Source organism: Sinohyriopsis cumingii, chromosome 6 (genome assembly GCF_028554795.1).
Source record: "Sinohyriopsis cumingii isolate HCF-2022 chromosome 6, ASM2855479v2, whole genome shotgun sequence".
NCBI classification, from domain to species: domain Eukaryota; kingdom Metazoa; phylum Mollusca; class Bivalvia; order Unionida; family Unionidae; genus Sinohyriopsis; species Sinohyriopsis cumingii.
The window spans coordinates 38,044,608-38,063,470 of NC_142966.1; the positions used below are offsets into that span (position 1 = coordinate 38,044,608).

At 33.2% G+C, this 18,863-nt stretch overlaps 1 protein-coding gene across 1 annotated transcript in view; it reads right to left on the minus strand.

Annotated features, from left to right (window-relative positions):
- LOC149796733 (uncharacterized) overlaps positions 1 to 18,863 on the minus strand; it is a 77,143-nt gene that overhangs the window by 17,772 nt on the left and 40,508 nt on the right. The window contains exons 6-7 of the mRNA XM_089961382.1: positions 17,064 to 17,123; positions 3,293 to 3,356 (exon numbers count right to left, since the gene is read on the minus strand). Coding sequence (XP_089817508.1) covers positions 3,293 to 3,356; positions 17,064 to 17,123 — 124 coding nt within the window. The remainder of the gene's footprint in view (positions 1 to 3,292; positions 3,357 to 17,063; positions 17,124 to 18,863) is intronic.

Genomic DNA, 18,863 nt, shown 5'->3' on the forward strand with positions numbered 1-18,863 from the left:
AAAGTGTACACAATAGAATATTATCAAAAATGAACACTGAAAAAGTGTCCACAACCAATGGTCTCGTTCAAAGAGAGAAGTGATCCTTTACATGAGTTTCTTAAGACAAAGTCGCTACAGACCATAAAAACATTATTATTATTATTATTATCATTATTATATGTCATTATTATGATTTCATGATGAAAGTAGTAAATATTGTTCTAGAGAGATAGTTATAACATTATGCTGTAGAGAAAGACAGAAAAATAACATTGTGAATGCATGAGCGAGAGAGAGAAATAGGGATGGTTAAGGACAGAAAAGTGGTACGTCGCTTTTGTTGTATTAGTTTGATGCACTATAGGACAAGGATAAATTAACATTAGATTGCCCTTTTGAGTTTAGAGACACCGATATACCCTATGTAACTACTGCTCATAAACATTTTGACTTAGCATTCTAGAGTACAGAAATTATTTCAAGAGAGCCAATACCCTCATCGTCATGATGTTTTAGAGTCAGTAACCACCAAAGGAAAATCTGGTGAAAAAGTCAGAAGGGCAACAGTGAGAAGAATGGTTGTGTGTACTTTAAAGATTAAACAAGATGATACGGAAAGAATATACTGCAAGTCAAGATGGAGAACCAAAGCCATAACTATAGATTATTGTTTCAAAGAAAGACTCGTCTGTATAAGAAGACTAAAACTAACCAATGGATGTAACAGTGCGTTTGTTTGTTGAAACAAGAGAGTCTTCCAGTGAATGAATATAACATGGTGAGATATACACGCAAGTTACACTGCACAGTTCATCATCGATCTCAAGAACAAAATGCATGTGAATTTATTGGAGGAAGCAATCAAACATGAAATCAGAATCTACAAGCAAAAAAATAGCAAGATTAAAAAATCCTGCTTTGTGACATCCTATGACTCGATGATTAAATCTGGACCAGCAGACAGATCTCATGAGAATTAGCCAGAATTTGCCTTATTCCCATCAGAGGAAAACTACAGATAATCTACATGTTTCTGGAGTAAAAGTAGTAGTGGAAGAAGTCTATCGGGAGATCTGAACCCACGATCAATGAGTGTGAGTAACGATGCTAGTGGAGTGAATCGGATAGCTCCTAAAGATAAAGAAACTCTCCAGATCTTTAGCAACTGGAAGGAACGATGATCTGATGAATAGCAGTAACATGACTACCATTAAAAACCCATTCACATGTAAAACATCTGAAAACACTTGGACAAGAAAGACCACATGACCATCGCTTGGCAGAATTATGAGACTAAAGAAAAGGTTAATTCCCAAAAATGTACTCATGAGACTCTAACAGAGGATTGTGGAAAGACAGCAAGATATCTTGTTTGCAAGCAAACCACTGAACTGCACATGTACTATAATCACATAGATAGAGTTTTCATATCAAAGATCCATGAGGACTTTAAACAGCCTTTTCCTGAGAAAGAAAAAGTAGATTCCATCAGAATGAGGAGACGAACTGCTGTCTGATTACGAAGAAAAGAAACCTGAACTACGTAAGCACAAGTATACAATGATCTAAGACCAGTCTGATTCCTAACAAATCATTAACAATCATGACAAGAAGAGTCCCAAGATGAAATTAAAGCTATGACATTTGCGGACAGGGAAGAACTCGTCTTTCCAGTAGGAGGGGAAGTACTTGCCATCTCTATGAAGAAACTACAAAAGACTTTAATGATCGACCCAGTGCAAAAATCTAACTTGAGAGTCTTGATGCATGAAACTGAAGATGAAGTTACGACATTTCAGTTCTGTCTTTTACATACAAAGGCATTACTCTTGATAAAATTAACAGTTTAAATTTCTGGAAAAGGTTTATATATCAAAATTGTAGAAGGAAACAATCAGTAGTTTTACTGTCATGAGTGCTAGACATGAAATGTTTCCAGAAGAAGAAGACAAAGTCATGCATACTAAAATATTCTATTACACTGTAAATAAAGTCGAATCATTGCTTACTACTTAGATGTGAAAACTGTGCATACAAGGTTTATTAGAAAAGCCATAGTGCTGTGTATATCTCTATAACTTTGTAGTTTTTCTATTTAGTCTTAGACAGTGTATATCATTGAACCATTAGACCAAATGGCAGGCTAAATAATAACATGTATATAATGTAAATAAATCATACATTACAAAAAAACTTTAATTATCTCCATTTATTATCGTACTATCTATCAAGAACTATAACACTTCCCACCACGTAAGTCTTGACAATTTGTTAACTTGTACCTTCTCTTGCCTGCTAATGGCCTGTTATTGTTCCAACTGAATACCTTTTTCCAATACATTTGGCACTTATCTCTTCGACATGATCAGCCGACCAACCGCTATGTCCCTAAGAGTGTTTTTCTTCAGTGCCCTACACAACACAACCGAAAGGAAAAATTTCTCTTTCTCAGGGGATATTATCCCATCACAAGTTATATGTTATCGAAGACCATGAGATTGGAAACAACACTGGGTGCTGATACTAAAGCGGAAATGACGTCATTTCCGATTGTATTCCGGGTATCCGTTACTATCCAGCACCCATATAAACTTCTATTATAAAAGGTGTGAGATGCAGGAGGGAGATGGTGGGAGGGACCGACTATGTTGCTTATAAACCTCTTTAATGGAACTATAATATACCTTGTCATAGAACGAGGTCACATCATGTGAAGATTGCTCCTGAATAAGATCTAGTGACAATTGGAAATGGGTCGAAGAGTTAAAGTGCTAAAAGGTATCAGGAAAAGGTATGCAGTTGTAACAATAGCCAGTTATATGGCATCAGCGTTCACCTCACTTCGTATAGCAGAGAGCAAAGCAGGGAGCACAAGAAGCAAGGAACCATAGTTTCATGTGACTAGGTGATATCAGGTTTTTAATTTGTACCTTTTTCCAATACCTTTTAGCACTTTAACTCTTCGACCTGTTTCCAGTTGTTACTAGATCTTAGTCTTATTTTGGCACATGGATTATGCTTGTGCATGTCAGATATCTTTGCTTTGTGTATGAGTAGTCCCAATTTGACGCTGCAGCTTGTCCCAAGAAATATTTCTTGATCTATCAGCAGTTTGAAATCAAATGACAAAACCCCAAAATTAGGTTTTACATATTGGTATATTTGACACAGGCAGGAAGAATAGTTTATTTTCTTTTCTCAATCTTTTATATGAACATTATATAGACTTCTTTGTTAAGCAAAGGTTAAGAGTACCCTTCCATAAATGACTTAAACTCCTTTACCATTCTAGCTTGAATTATCATCTTACCAATGCCCTTTGCTGTCCTTTCCACTTCCTCCTCAGTGGATGCCTCTTTAGACGTGGAAGCAGGCTTAAAAATAAACATGAAGAAATTTATGACTTGCATCTTAATAAAATATACTTTTTTATATTAAGTCTGTCCTTCTAAACAACTATAAATTAAACGTAGAATCTAACAAATGTGACATTACACTTGGGAATATTCACATATGTCAAACCATTACATGCTGCTGATGATTAAAGATTTGGTTTTGACAGAGTCAACTTGTTCTTTTTGCTATATCCAGGAAAGACAAAATGTGCTTTATCTTAAAATTGTTAAGATAACTGTGATTACTGTAACTAAATCGATTTTAGGAGTGATTTAGTTTTCATATTTTTAATTTTATATGAAAACAACATAATACAAACCTTACTTAGGATTAAATTGCAAAAGCCATTGATAACTTCAAACGTGGAAACAAATGTCATGCTGCAGAGGATAAGTAATAAGTATTAAATATTTAATAAAATGTCAAATTACAATTCAATTTATATAGAAGAAGAGACCAAACTCTGAAAAATTGTATTAGTCTTAGAATGCAACTTAAAATTTACAAGTATTTCTTCCTTTTTCGTAAGTAAAACAATTTCGACAATGCATTGCAGTTTTTTGTTGAATTTTCAAGCATACTGGATTTACATTTTTCGATATATACAAAGGAACAATAAATACTGTGACGACTATTTCTGTTTCATTTCCCTTTAAAATGAACAAACAAAACCTGTCATTCACGTTTCAGTAGACTAAAATTGCACCTTAGAAATTAATGCTTGTATCTTGCTACTATCTCATAACCAGACATTTCTATGTTCAAGACAAGTGACAGTGCCCCAAATCTAGTTAGTGCATTTTGTAAAATGAGCTCCATATATCACAGCCAGGTACTTTTCAAATGCTAAACATTCTTATGCAAGAAATAATACTCTAGCCTGTTTCTGGACATTGCAGAAGATATCAATTTTGCATGTACTACTCGAAAACTCCTATCTCTTATGTCATTGGCTGGAATGACAATATTTAAATGATGCTTTTATATGTAAGAAATCCTAACTTGACAAATGTATTATATTATAAATGCTATCATTTATCACCAACTTTTAACACATTATACGTTATAACAATTAAACTGTCTTTTATTTATCAATATCATGGTCCAAATGTTTAGCAGGGGTATTTTCTGATTTTCCTATAGCGGCCGGTATTCCTGAGTTTACCAAAACTTAGTAAATATTTTCACCCCTAGTATTTTATTATGAAATGTTTTAGCATTTAAGTATGGGTGGAAATCACATATTTCTATTCCATAATTAAGCAGCGATCCTACAAGATTACAAAAAAAAAAGTTTACGTTTTTCCTTAGTCTAATGCCTAATGTTGTGCCCCAGTGGTAGACATCACTTTAAACTGCCACACTACAGACATCGTAGCAATATGACTGAAAAAATTGTTAAAGATACATTAAGGACCTAAATCACACACACGCTCTTCGCATTTGCATCCATCTCTCTCTCTCTCTCTTCTCTTTCTCCAACTGTAACTGCATTTGTTTCTCTCTCTCCTCTTTCTCCAAAAAAAAGGCTTACATTTTTCATTATACATGTATTCCAATAATTTATATGAAATTATTTAAGACTTTTGGTTTCGTATCTAGGACTCTTCCTTTGTGAATAAATGCAAACTTAAATACTTAAATGAATCTACGTTTTCTAATAATTCATCATTATAAAACAGTGATTACTTTGTCTTTTTGGATTTATGTTCACAGGAATCTACCTTACTATTCCAAAAACAGGTGTGCGATTCCAAATTGTTCAGTACTGTTTGTAACAGCCGTTCAGTTTTTTAATTGTCTGCACACCCTAACAAAAAATAAAGACAACTAAATGGAAAAATTCATCTAATTTACATTATAATGAATACTAATAACAATATCATTTATAATCAATGCAAAGGCTATTGGTAAAAATGGTTCCCCTTGTATATATTTATTTTTTGTAACAGAATGTATGTACACACCAGTATGTTTATGGGGAGTTATATGAATTGGTTTTAGGTAATATGCTGTAACGTTTTAGCACAATACTTTGAGATAATACTAACAAAACACTTGGATTGTCTGTTTGAACCTTTCTAATGGATTTTTTAAATGGCTTTAACCATACACTGTACACTATCACAAATTCTCATGCCACTAAATTTCATAAATAGAGGAGAATAGATTATAACATTGTCACATCAAGTTCAGCTCTTATGTCAATGAGGTAAATAAATTTTTCTATTTTAAACTAGAGTTCAGAAATTGTTCTTTTTCTCTAAAAGGGGGCACTAACCTAATATTCTTAATAATATCAAAACTTGACTTTGTATCCAAAGTGGAAATGCGTTTTTCACTTGCCAGCTCCATTCTTTTATTCTAAACTGATATTCCCTATCTGCCTTCTGTCTTTGCATTTGCCTGCTCAGAAGCAGGAGGATGTGGTTTCGAACCCCGGCCGCATCATACCAAACACTTCTAAAAATGGTACTAACAGCTGCCTTGCTAGGTGCTCAGCATTAATAGGTTAGTGTTAGGAATGGTTGGCCTGGTGTCAAGATAATGTGACTGGGTGTGACATCATGCTACATGTCTGTGGCATGATGCCCCAGTGCTAGACATCACTTTAAACTGCCACACTACAGACATCAAAGCAATATGACTGGAAAATTGTTAAAGATACATTAAGGATCTAAATCACACACACTTTCTTTGCATTTGCATCCATCTCTCTCTCTCTCTCTCTCCTCTTTCTCCAATTGCAACTTCATTTGTTTCTCTTCTATCTGTAACTGCATTTGTTCTTTTTGTAACTGCATTTGTTTTTCTTCTTTATCTTTCTGAAAGCTTCCTTAACTCCAATTCCAGCTTGTATTTTAATTTTAATTCCTTTACTTTTATTGTTACGTGTTTAGGCTCGAATAAACAGTAACACAGAAAGAGTGAAAACAACAAGCTTTATAAAATTTAACAAATAATTTATTTCCCTCGAAAAATTCTGTAAAAATGAAAATATAAGAACTTACGATTTCAAGAATTAAATAAAAAAATAATCCAAGAATAATCCACGAATTAAATTGCAAAAGTCCTAATAATAAAATGTTCTAATGAATTAAAGTTTGAGACCCGACAAAGAATCCAAGATGGAAGGCGATGACGTAAGCAGTATCCTATACAATGTTGTTGTTTACAGTTCCTTGTAAATAACACTCCTGTGTTGGAAATCAGAATAAAATTTGTAAGCAATGTCTTTCCAAAAATTCTATATGAGCACTCTTCAAATATTTCCAGAGAATAAAGAATTAATCCTTTTGAAATCCAAATGATCTGAAGATAATTAACTTAAAAAATCTGGCAACAACAAAGAAAACAACTTGAAACCAAGTATAAAAGCCTGAAAACTGAGAGAGATCTCTCTAAAACAAAGGTTATATTGTATCATAAGACGCAGTTTTTTAAATTCCTCCAAGTTGCAAAATCAGATGGGGGGTCCCGTGATCATGTTTATATCACATACACAGAATATGGCCTTGATTAGACCAATAATCTTCTCTAAGAAATAAAAAATATAAAAAAGTTGTTTACATCTTAAACCCAAAGCCCCATCATGACCGTGACAACAACCAATCATTTTAAAATAAAATAGAACTGTGTTTACTAATTTTGAATCAAGGTCAGCTTCCAGGCCAATACCTGGTGTTTATGAAAGAATGATTAACATCAACCAATTTTCTGGAAAAATATCTCCTGTGAATAAATTTACATTATAATAGCATATAATAGAAATTTTTTTTAAAACTGACAAACAATTAAATTAAAATAAATATGAATTAAATCAGATATACAAAACATTATGTTAGAGTCTGATACAGACATACTGATTGAAACCAAAGCACTTTTATCCAAAAGATTCTTTTCCACCAAATACTGGACCAAAATATTTTTTATTTCTTGCTTTGTTAAGGAATCTTTCACCTGAGAAAAATCATATTTTCAGGCAAGTTGAATCAATTCATCTTTTTTCAAATGGTCTAATTGAGGGCAAAAACTAACTGACCAAATCATTATGACAAAAATTATATAATTGATATGGTAAAAAGGACATCATAATGACCTAAAATCTCGAAATATAAAATTCCAAGAATGTGCATTACATTTAACATGCTGAAATAAATATAAATTACCATGCACAATGAACCACCAAATGTTTCGACAAAATGGTATTGGACCAAAAGCTTGTACTAAATTGCCTACATTGATCTTAACTAATGACAACATTAATTAAATAATGTTGAACAATGACATCACTGATTTTGTACATTTTACATTACCTAATTTCAATGAACTTGGTAAATTGTCATCATAAGCAAGACTGACTTCATCAACCACATGGATTTTGCTAATCTATATCAAGGGTCCATTATTCCTAATACATACTGTGCATACAACTTGAAGAATGTTTAAACTGAATACTGAGAGCTTTGAGAATACTATACATGAAAACCATAAGAACACACTGGCCATGATTATTTCTCAACGTTCCTTATTATAAACTTCGTTATGACTATTTACATACTGAACTTTATTTAAGTTATGTGTAGCTTCTTTGCATAATAATTAAGAAAGAACATTTGGGAATAAACCCATGGAAGCACTTAATAGATATGATGGAACTACATGAACAAATAAGTAACATTTAAAATGATTTCAGCATCAATAGAGTTAAACAAAATTAATTATTTATCTTTCTAGTATGCGTACTTATTGGTTCATCTTCAAATTTTCTGTCTTCAGTATCATTGTCACAGACTTTATTCTCATCTTCATTCATGTGTGCATAGACGCTCTGACACTTTGCATTACCAGTTACCATTTGGATTGCTCCAATTTCGGTCTAACATGTAACTATTTGTTCAAGGCATACATTTTTCTCTACGATTCTAGACCACTCGGGATATAATTTGTGTAGACTGAATCAAACATGTGCATGGATGTGGATAATAAACACACCAGAAAGAGGTTTCCCTCAACTAATGTATTTCAATCAAAGTGAATGCCTTGGGTGCCTAGAATAGACTTTGTCACAACAGGGGCATACTAAGTAGTAGTCTAACATGTGTTCTTGTTATGTTAACCATTATTGTAGTAAACAGACCAGATTATAATAAAACAATTATCCAGTTGTTTTGACGGGTTTTTCAAATTCACCGTAACATCAAAAGGTTTTGTTTAAAAACCTTGATGACAGAAACTAGACCACACAAATCTCTACACTTTTTAACTGCACATTCTAAACCCCTTCCCATTACAACCAGTTTTGTTTGTCTATAGGTCCTCTACTTGGTTCTGGTACAGTGTTTGTATGTGTAAATTCTGTAGACAGGTAGGTTGGTTCGTATTATGAAGGTAGATAGGTAAGAATTATAAAAAATGTCAAATATGTTATATATTGGCTCGTGCACGAAAATGATAAATATATAAGTAAGGTTAGGGCCCTAATCCACACCATTTATTTATAAAACACGATCACATGCCCAGTACATTATACAGCAACAGTTAAGTAATGCTCCCTCTCTCTCTTAGAATCAGTTCATTTATTTATTCACAACACTGAGAGAGTGGTAGATAGGATTAATTGCTACTGTTGTTAACTTGGGCACAAGCTTCTATTTAGATGAAGGTATCTTTGAGTTTACTCAAACTTGTCTATTTTGTCCCTAAAAACCTAATTAATTTCTCAATTAAATGTAAATTTTTGTAAAGCAGAACATATAGAAGTCAAGATGATCCAAGCCCAAATTATAAAATTCCAGTTTTGGAAGTTCTGAACTTTCAGAGGATGCAGACATGAGCCTGTTAAGTAGTAAATGAGTGAGTCATTCGAGTGATGCCTCATACGTAGTTGATAGTGGGTATCAGATGGAAAAGGTATGAAGCAAATCAACAGGATCCTCCCACACTGACACTGATAAGATGCTTTATAGAATTCGCATTGTAAAATGTACAAACTTAAGATATATCTTTCAAAGTTTTGCCAGGCACACAGCTGTCTGGCTGTTAAGGTAATGATATTAGAAGGTAGCAACTTATTTGTTTATATTCCATTTACATGTACTAATTTATCAGAAAAGTGACAAAGTATTACTACACATCTAATTAGATCTTTGAGATACGAAACCACCTATTCCTAAATAGATTATAAACTTTTGATATAGTTGATATAATTTGCAAACCATCAAACATAAGTGGGATGTCATTAATATATTAAAATAATGCATATCTGACTTAGATTAGTTAGAGCTTGAATATTTAAGACCTATTAAGTAAACTTTTCAGGCTGGAATGTAATAAGCTCTCCCTACAATCTAGAAAGATTTCAGTCATATATCTTATTTGGTGTATTTGCGTCGCGTAATATTGATGCATGTTTTTGAGAACAAATTATAATGTCTGTTATGTTCTTCTCACACTATAGAGGTATTTTACATAAAAGTAAAGTCTACAGAACATTAAAGTGAGTCTTAGTTTTAATGATAACATTAAACATGAAAATGTATCATTGAAATATGTGTTACAAAGGCGAACCTAAGACAGTAACTCTTCATAGACATCCTTGATAATAAAGGTTAAATGTAATGCATATAGAACACCCCTTGCCAGATTGCTTGTACAGTCTGATCATCAAACAGGTATCTGATATTCGGTTTCAATCTCAAAGAACTAATATAGATGGAATGTATAAACATAGATTACAGTATTCCCTTTTCACCATATTAGAAGGATGAATGTGCTCATCAGACTTCACTGCAGTGATTGAAAAGCATTAAGTGAGAACTGGGCAGTGTCCCAAATAATAGCATGATTAATATGAAACTAAATACAAAAGGTTTTAATACAGGTCACTTAAACATACAAGGTATAGTGGGAAAAAAAGACCAGATTAAGTTAATGTTGTCTTCCACGGAAAATAATATACATGTTTTAGGACTCACTGAAACCAAATTAAATGCTAACCACAATGATAATCTATTTCACTGTCAAGGCTACAATAAACCATTACACAGGGACAGAGAGACAGTAGGGGGAGCTCTTGCTGTATACATTAGGGAAAATGTAGGTGCAGAAAGGCGACTTGACTTGGAGTCACATGAAACTGAGAGTATCTGGGTGGAAATTTTTCAAATAATGCAAAATCATTCCTAGTTGGTTTCATCTGTAGGCCACCTTCCTCCAAAGCAATTTGGAATGATAACTTTTTGAAACAAATGAAAAATGTTCCTGCACAAGAGAAAGAAACATATATACTTGGCGATATAAATAAGGACCTTCTCAATATTCAAATAAGGAACAACTGGATGGAATTTATTGAATCATTAGGCCTAGACCAGCTGGTAAATGAGCCCACATGGGTAACAGAAAAATCAAGCACTCTTACTGATCACATTTATACCAACCTACCAGACAATGTGGCTTGTGTTAATGTACCGAATGTTGGTCTTAGTGACCACTATCCTACTTTTTTGACAAAAAGGTTAAATGCAAGAAAAATAAGAAAAATACACACAAAATGATCACTTACAGATCTTTCAAAAATTTTAATGAAGAACATTTTCTCAATGACCTATATAAAGTTTCATGGAATATGATCTAAAATTTGAATGACATAGATGAAGCTCTAAGGGTGCGAACTGACTTATTTATGGATGTAGTCTCTAAGCATGCATCACTGAAAGTACATCGATTAAAGACTGAAATTCAACCTAATTGGGTTGCTACTGAAATCCTAGATGCTATAAAAACACGAGACCAATTCAAGACTATAGGAAACCATGCACAATATAAAGTATGGAGAAATAAAATAACAAGTATGATTAAAAAAGCTAAAAAAAACTTATTATCAATCATTGCTTGAAAACAAAATGAGCAACACAAACTCCATTTGGAAAGTCTTCAATGAACTCACTGGTAGAACACACAAAGATCAAATAAAATTCACTCACTTCTGGTAAATCAGACACCATAGTCACTGATGACACTGACATTGCAAATGTTTTCAATGATTTTTTCACCAACATTACCACAAAGTTAAAAGAACCAGTGATAGAAAACAACTTTAATGAACTGAAAGTTCTGCAGCAGTAAAATTTCTCTATCCCACCAGCATCAAAAAACTTTGTTAAAAAATGTTCAGTGAACTTGATACCAAGAAAGCTACAGGACTTGATCAGATTGGTCCAAGACTCATTAAATCTTCTGCCTCTGCTATTGTAGATAGCCTAACATTCATAATCAATTTAAGTATTGCAACCTCATTTGTCCCCAAAATATGGAAAACTGCAAAAGTAACTCCTATTCACAAATCTGGTTCTAAGGATGACGCTGATAACTACCGACCAATCTCAATACTACCAAACTTGTCAACATTGATTGAAAAACATGTCATATTTAACCAAACACTTCCTGTTACACCCTAATCAATCAGGCTTTAGACTGAAACATTCCTGTGAGACTGCCTTGATGTCCCTAACTGATAAATGGCTTCAAGCACTTGACCAAGGTAGAATAATAGGAACTGTATTTGTAGATTTCAGGAAAGCTTTTGACATGGTGGATCATGAAATCCTTTTGAAGAAACTGAAAATCTACCAGTGTGATGAAAGAACAATTAGATGATTTACTTCATACTTAAGTGAGAGAACACAACATGTTTACATAAATAATGTTCTGTCTGAACCTGGAACAATCAGATATGGACTACCACAAGGCTCAATTCTAGGTCCATTACTATTTATTTTATTTATTAATGACCTACCACTTTTACTAAGAGACTCAATATCATCTACAGATCTCTGTGCAGATGACACATTATCAGACATCCAAAACACAAAACATGAACTCGAAATTTCTTTACAGAATGCCCTAAACAAACTGGAAAACTAGTGCACATGCAATGGCATGGTGGTAAATACTGGTAAAACTAAAATATTACTTATCTCAACACGGCAAAAGAGGACAAATCTTGATAGTGATGAACTATGTCTGACATGGAAGGATACAAATCTGCAAATAGTCTGTCATGATAGGCTACTTGGTGTTCTGGTAGATAATAACCTATCATGGACTGAACATATCAAACATATCAGTAAAAAAGTAAATTCAAGTTTATGGCTTTTCAGTAGGATAAGACATTTTCTTCCTGAAAGGCACAAAAAACTATTTTATAACAGTTACATACAACCCTATATAGACTATTGTAATACAGTATGGGGTAATTCAAATGATAAAAACATAGCAAAGCTGGCACATCTTCAAAAAAGAGCATTAGGGCTAATATCAATCCAGAAAGAAAACAAGGAAAATTTAGCTGGTAAGTTAAAAATATTACCTATTAAAGACAGAATCTGTTTGAGAAAAGCCAAATTAATGTACAGGATATCCCATAATAGTGCTCCTGAATATTTACAATCACTATTCCAATATAGGCTACCTGGTAATACTCCCCACCTGCGATCCATGTCTACCAAACAGTGTAAGATTCACAAACCAAATAAGGAGTTATTTTAAAAAAGTTTCCAATACTCCGGAACTCTGCTCTGGAATAGTATTCCAGTTGAGATTAGAAATACCCACTCTATTTCCTTCTTCCAAACCCAATATATCCAGTAGCTTCAGAGATGCAGTTAAAATAAATAAATTTGTTTGCATGAGGGCCTCAAGGTATATTAGTTCTTAGCTAATTGTATTACCCTCTTTAAATAAGGTCATTATTATTACTATTATTATTATTATTATTAAAACAATATAGGTCAAGATGACAACTTTTGGCTCAAAGCAGTTTTCTTATCAGGTACAATGCAAGTAACAACTTCAATAACTGCACAAACCAAAGTTAAGCAATCTCAGTTGTAACTTGCTGGCCCAAGACTGATTTGCAAAGGACATTTTCACCAGTAGCTTCATCGATTACACTAGTTTGACCAATGACAATAATGACTACACAAATATGTTTCTAAAGTGACAACATACAATATCTACACCATACTTGATCAAAGGCCACACTGTCAGCACTTCTCTTGAGCAATAATGAAACTGATTGTACAAGATAATGGAACCAGTGGTCACATTGGTTTCGCTTACAAGTGGCTCCAATTTCCACAGAATGTTAGAAAGTTCATCGTAACTACCCAGACTCAGTTAATAAATCCACCAACATTAATATTAATAGAGGTTCCCCTTTGTAGATCAGAACAAATATATCCAAAAATTATGTAACTACACCAATTGTAGTCACTATATCTATTCTACTTAAGATAATGTCAATGGACATCTTTATTTGTCACCAAATTTAATACTGACCACATTGATTTCACTATAGTTCTAAATGTGCAAGTAATGGTGCAGTGTAACACACTATATAGGTACCACTACAGAAGGATTAATTCTATCAAACAATTTTGTATTCATGATTTTTGTCCAGTGCTCTCTAACACCCATAATGTAGTAATTTTCATGGCACATACTGAGGTCAATACGTACTTACCTCAACCAAAATATGCCAAAAAAATGATTGCTGGGATCTGATTTTAAAAAAATTATATTCATAGCAAGCATTAATAAAGAAGCTACGAATATCAATACACAGAAGGTAAATGAAATTCCTAATGAATTTGCCAAACTTATTTTACACAGTGCTAATAAAACATTTGCAAATAGGAACAAGTAAAAGTATATCATAATAAAGTACAGTTTAAGCTATATTTGGGAGAGAATGTAAGATAGCTATAAATGAATATCATACTAATGACAAAAATCATTAACAACCCCAAGGTCAGAATGATGTGATTTCTGCTAGTAGAAATACAAGAAAATAATGAGAAAATTTGTAAACTTGCTTAAGAAGAAAGCGACATTACAAGAACAAATCCAAAACAATACTGTTCGCTAATAAACATTTTGACATTAAACTGAATTATGATGGAAATGAACACCTTTTATAATTAATTTAGGAACATATACCCATCCCATGAGAATAATGACGAGACATAAAAATGGTGAATCCTCAAATATTGAACATTACACAATACTAAATGAATCAATCCTTTTGGAGGAAATACTCAAAAGTACTGAGAATTTTGAAACCTAATAAGTCACCTTATATCTTGAATGAATATTTTAAATGCACAGAAGCTGTTCTTCCTATTTTTGCAAATGTTTTCAAACTGATTTTAAATAGAAGTGTCGTTCCAGAAACATGGACTGCATGATCAATTAACCCTATATAGATATTTAAAGAAAGATAATCAATCTGATCCTACTAATACATGCCGATTAATCTAATGAGTTGTCTTTTTTAAGGTCTTTGCTGCTCTTCTTAAAAGATAAAATTTCACTTTTTCTTCACAAAACAAATTGCTGTCTGAGGCAAGAAAAGAATACTAAATCTCAATTTGCCTATTGACTGTCAGCTGACACCTTTCTTTTGACCCTTGTCTGTAACTGAGGGTAAATGTTTGGGCATACCTGACCAACATATTTTTTTAAATAGCTTTACTTGGATTTGATTTCAGGATTTTGTCGTTTACCTTTGTGAAAACTTTGTCTACCTGATATTTGTCATTCTAGTTCCTGAACTTGTTAATACTTTTTGGTAATTTCCATTAAGCTGATTAGTTGGGGTTTTTTCCCCAGAAAATGACCTACATCCTGGTTATCTTATAGTGTCTGAAGTTTTGATATAAACGTTGTGATCACCAAAATTAACATCAGTATTTGTGGACTCAGTTCTAATTGTGTTCAGTTATAAGTTGCTAGAAATTATTTCTTTACATTATTCATTGGAATTACAAAGTGCTCATAGACTTTCAGAGTAAAACACAATTTGCGGATTATTGTGAAATCATTCAAAGACATGGATTATATCACTGTGTTTCAACAAGACTACTGATATGTTGGCACATTCAAAGACCATTTGTACATCAGCACATTCATGACTTTATTTAGAATATTCTATATTTTTTGGCTCATATAGTTTTTATCTGGGATCTAATTGACAACACTGTAAGTTCCTCTTAAATTATCATTTATAAATTAGAAAATTAAAATGTTTTCTTGACTTTTACGAGAAGATTTGGTTTTCCTTTTTGTGCTACAATTGAGTCATAACAAATGACAATAATTCCAATTGTTATAAAAGCAGCTGAGATTTGGGGTTTTTAAAAATTAGATATGACAGAACGGGTTCAATTAGACTTTCAAAACATGTGCATAGAGTTTTGTAATAAAAGTATACACAAACCTATATACTGTATTGTGTGCTTGGAAAATACCCTCTAGACTTACAAACAAATAGGAGAATGGTTGGCTATTGGGTAAATCTCATTAATCGTAAAGGAAACTATCTTACATCTTGTATCTGATGTTATTGTGGGAATATAATAATGATCTAGGCAAAAGGAAATGAATAGAGAGCATTCAAAACATCTTATCAAAAAGTGGGTTTAAGTTATTTGGGTTAATCAAAATATTCCCGATAAATCCTCATTAGACATGTTCTTTAAAGAAAGACTTCTATGTCAGGTTAAACAGACATGGGAATCATTCATTTCGAAAAAAGCTGATACATAGAGAACATTTAAAACGGAATTAAAATTAGAACATTATTTATTAAAAGACTTAAATTTAATAAAATTTCCAACCTGTAATCATTGATTATTTATTAAGAAGGGGAGATGAGATAATTTTCATAGATCTGAAACATTATGCAACCATTGCGAACAAAACTGCGTGGGTGATGAATTTTATTATCTCCATGAATGCAATTATTTTATAGCTATTTTAGAGAGTAAGGAGGGGCCCCGAGTGGCCGAGTGGTCTAAAGCGCTCTTCGTTACGGATCACTGCCATCTCACCTCTGTCTGCGGCGGTTCGAGTCTAAGATTCAGCCAATGTGGGCATGTGAGAAAGCTTGCCAGTAGCTTCTCGTGGGTCGGTGGTTCTTTCCGGGGTTTTCCGGGTTCTTCCTCCACCATTAATACTGGCCACCATGTATAGCCTATCGTGCTGAAAAATGGCGTTAAACCCCACAACAACAAGAGAGTAAGGAAAGTAACTACTACCCAAACATTTCCATATACAACCAAATCTACCAACATTTAAAGAATTGTTTAGTTCTCAATAAGTTGGCTTTTAAAGAAAATTCTATAAAATGATTAATATTATTTTGACCAAACTTCATTATTTTGTAATCAATTTTACCTGATGTGCAGGTTGTTCATCATTTTTTCAGGAAAATAAAATAACCATAATTTTATTTCTTGTAAACAAATGAGCTTACTATGGATCTATTGTAATGTATATCCTGTCTATCCTATAATGTCAACATATATGTGTTTCAGTTTGAATTTGTTCGTATTCCATTACAGCATTATGATATTGCTGTTAGAGTTAAATTACTGTGAAAAACACAATATAGTCCATGGCTGATGGACACGCATGCAAAATGAGTTACTAGTATTTGACCTCATATGTTGCGAATTGCAACCCAAGTTTAATAAGGAATTTGTCAGTCATCGTCACTCAGTCTTTCATGAAACAATCAAATGGCATTGTTTATTAAATATTTGTTAATATTATCCATTACCATAAAGTACTTAAACATCTTCCACCAAAACATGGCTTTGTAACTCAAAACATCATCTTACATGCAAGCCAAACAGAACATCCAAAACATCAAAATCTTCCTCTACTTTGGATGAACTTGTCTGAAAAGTCAGTATTGATATATGAATGGCTAAATTCCAATAATGTACAGTAAAAAAAATTGAAAATGCGCTTAACATTCCTTTTTAGTTTTCATACATAAAGGCTTGACATTTTCTTATTTTGGCCATTATGAACAATATCGTGCTAATATGTTCCTCTCATTTCCCTTTAAAAACGAACAAACAAGCAAAGACATGTACGTTTTCGACAGCTGTTAAATTATACCTACGACAAAGCCTCTCCTTCCTCAGTACTCATAGTGACCTGCTTGTATAATAATCAATGCTACAATTATCCACATCGCCGTTTAGCAAACTACAAGTTCTAATCATCAAACTGTGTATATTCGGAGGTCTCACTAGATTTTAAAACTAGGAGTCCAGGACTCCTAACTTGGCAAAAATTAGAGTCCCATCAGCGAAAGTTGCAGTCCCCTCCCAGAAACATGTTGAAGTGGCTAAATGTCCATTAAAATGCCAGGAATAAACAGACACAAAACTTTGTCAGTTTTATTTATTTGTAATCATTTATTATTCTATAATAAAAAGCTAAGTATTAAAAGTGATATTATGTACAAATATCATATTCTTTAACTACAAAATAGTTTACTTTTGTCTATGTCACATTTCATAAACTTTTCTGATGCTTGGCTTTGGATTGTATTCCTCCACACTAGATCCCTCTTCTTTGACTCACATCATTTGTGTTAAGGTCTCATGTTTTATTCTGGACCTTCCCTTAGTCTTGATTTTTTTTCTGCACACTGAAGCCTCTCTTGCATGCCATGGATGTCACTGGTGACACCAACACAATCACAGCCTGGACTGCAAAGTCTGGAAATCTATGTACTCTTGAAGTAGAGTTTTACAGGCTTCTGTCAGTGTGCAGTTCAATGATTTTATGACTATACCTAGCAAGTAGGTGGTCTCAACATGTCTCATGCCTAGAAAATGTGGAACTTTGCAGGTTAGAGGAACCAGTAGTTGCCATTAAGTTTAATTTTCCACATTCTTTACACCACTGGCATATAGCTCTTGTTTGTCAATCAGTATGAATTTTGTAAATCCAAGGAAAGTTTCTATTCTAAACACTAAGCCAGGCATCACGTACTTTCTTACACCTGACTACTGTCCCATCCGAGCTATCAGTTCTAGCAACTTTAGAGTTCTCAATCTCATTAAAATCTTCATCAGTTTTCCGTTTAACCCCAAAATACTTATCCAAATTTGCACACAGCATTTTGTCCAAGTCTCAACGTGTCTTGATTTCAAGGTCGCATGCAATATTGATATGGCTACAATAAGAACACAATAACAGGATTGTGCTGGGCTTTGCCAATGTCACAAAATACGATTTTATTTCATAATTAGCGAGAAAATATACCATCAGGAGATATTTTTGGTGGCAACATTTTTGGCTGATAAAAACTGTATATACCAGCTTTGGAGTGAAGAAATTCAAAGGCACCATGACAGGTCCCCGCAAACTTGGATATAAAAAAGCACTGGAATCTATTGTTAAATAAACAAATCCTTGTTCCTTATTGACAAACCACCCCAACTGTGCATTGTTATATCATAATCCGCTTACGCTAGTGTCTGGCCTTGGTACTGTATGCTGTAATATAACCAAAATAGCCATTCAACTGACTAGCTACAATGGACCACCTGTGAACGCGAGAACGGAAAATGACTACAGTCGACCAGAGGACAGCAATTTTTTTTAAAAACAGAAAAAAA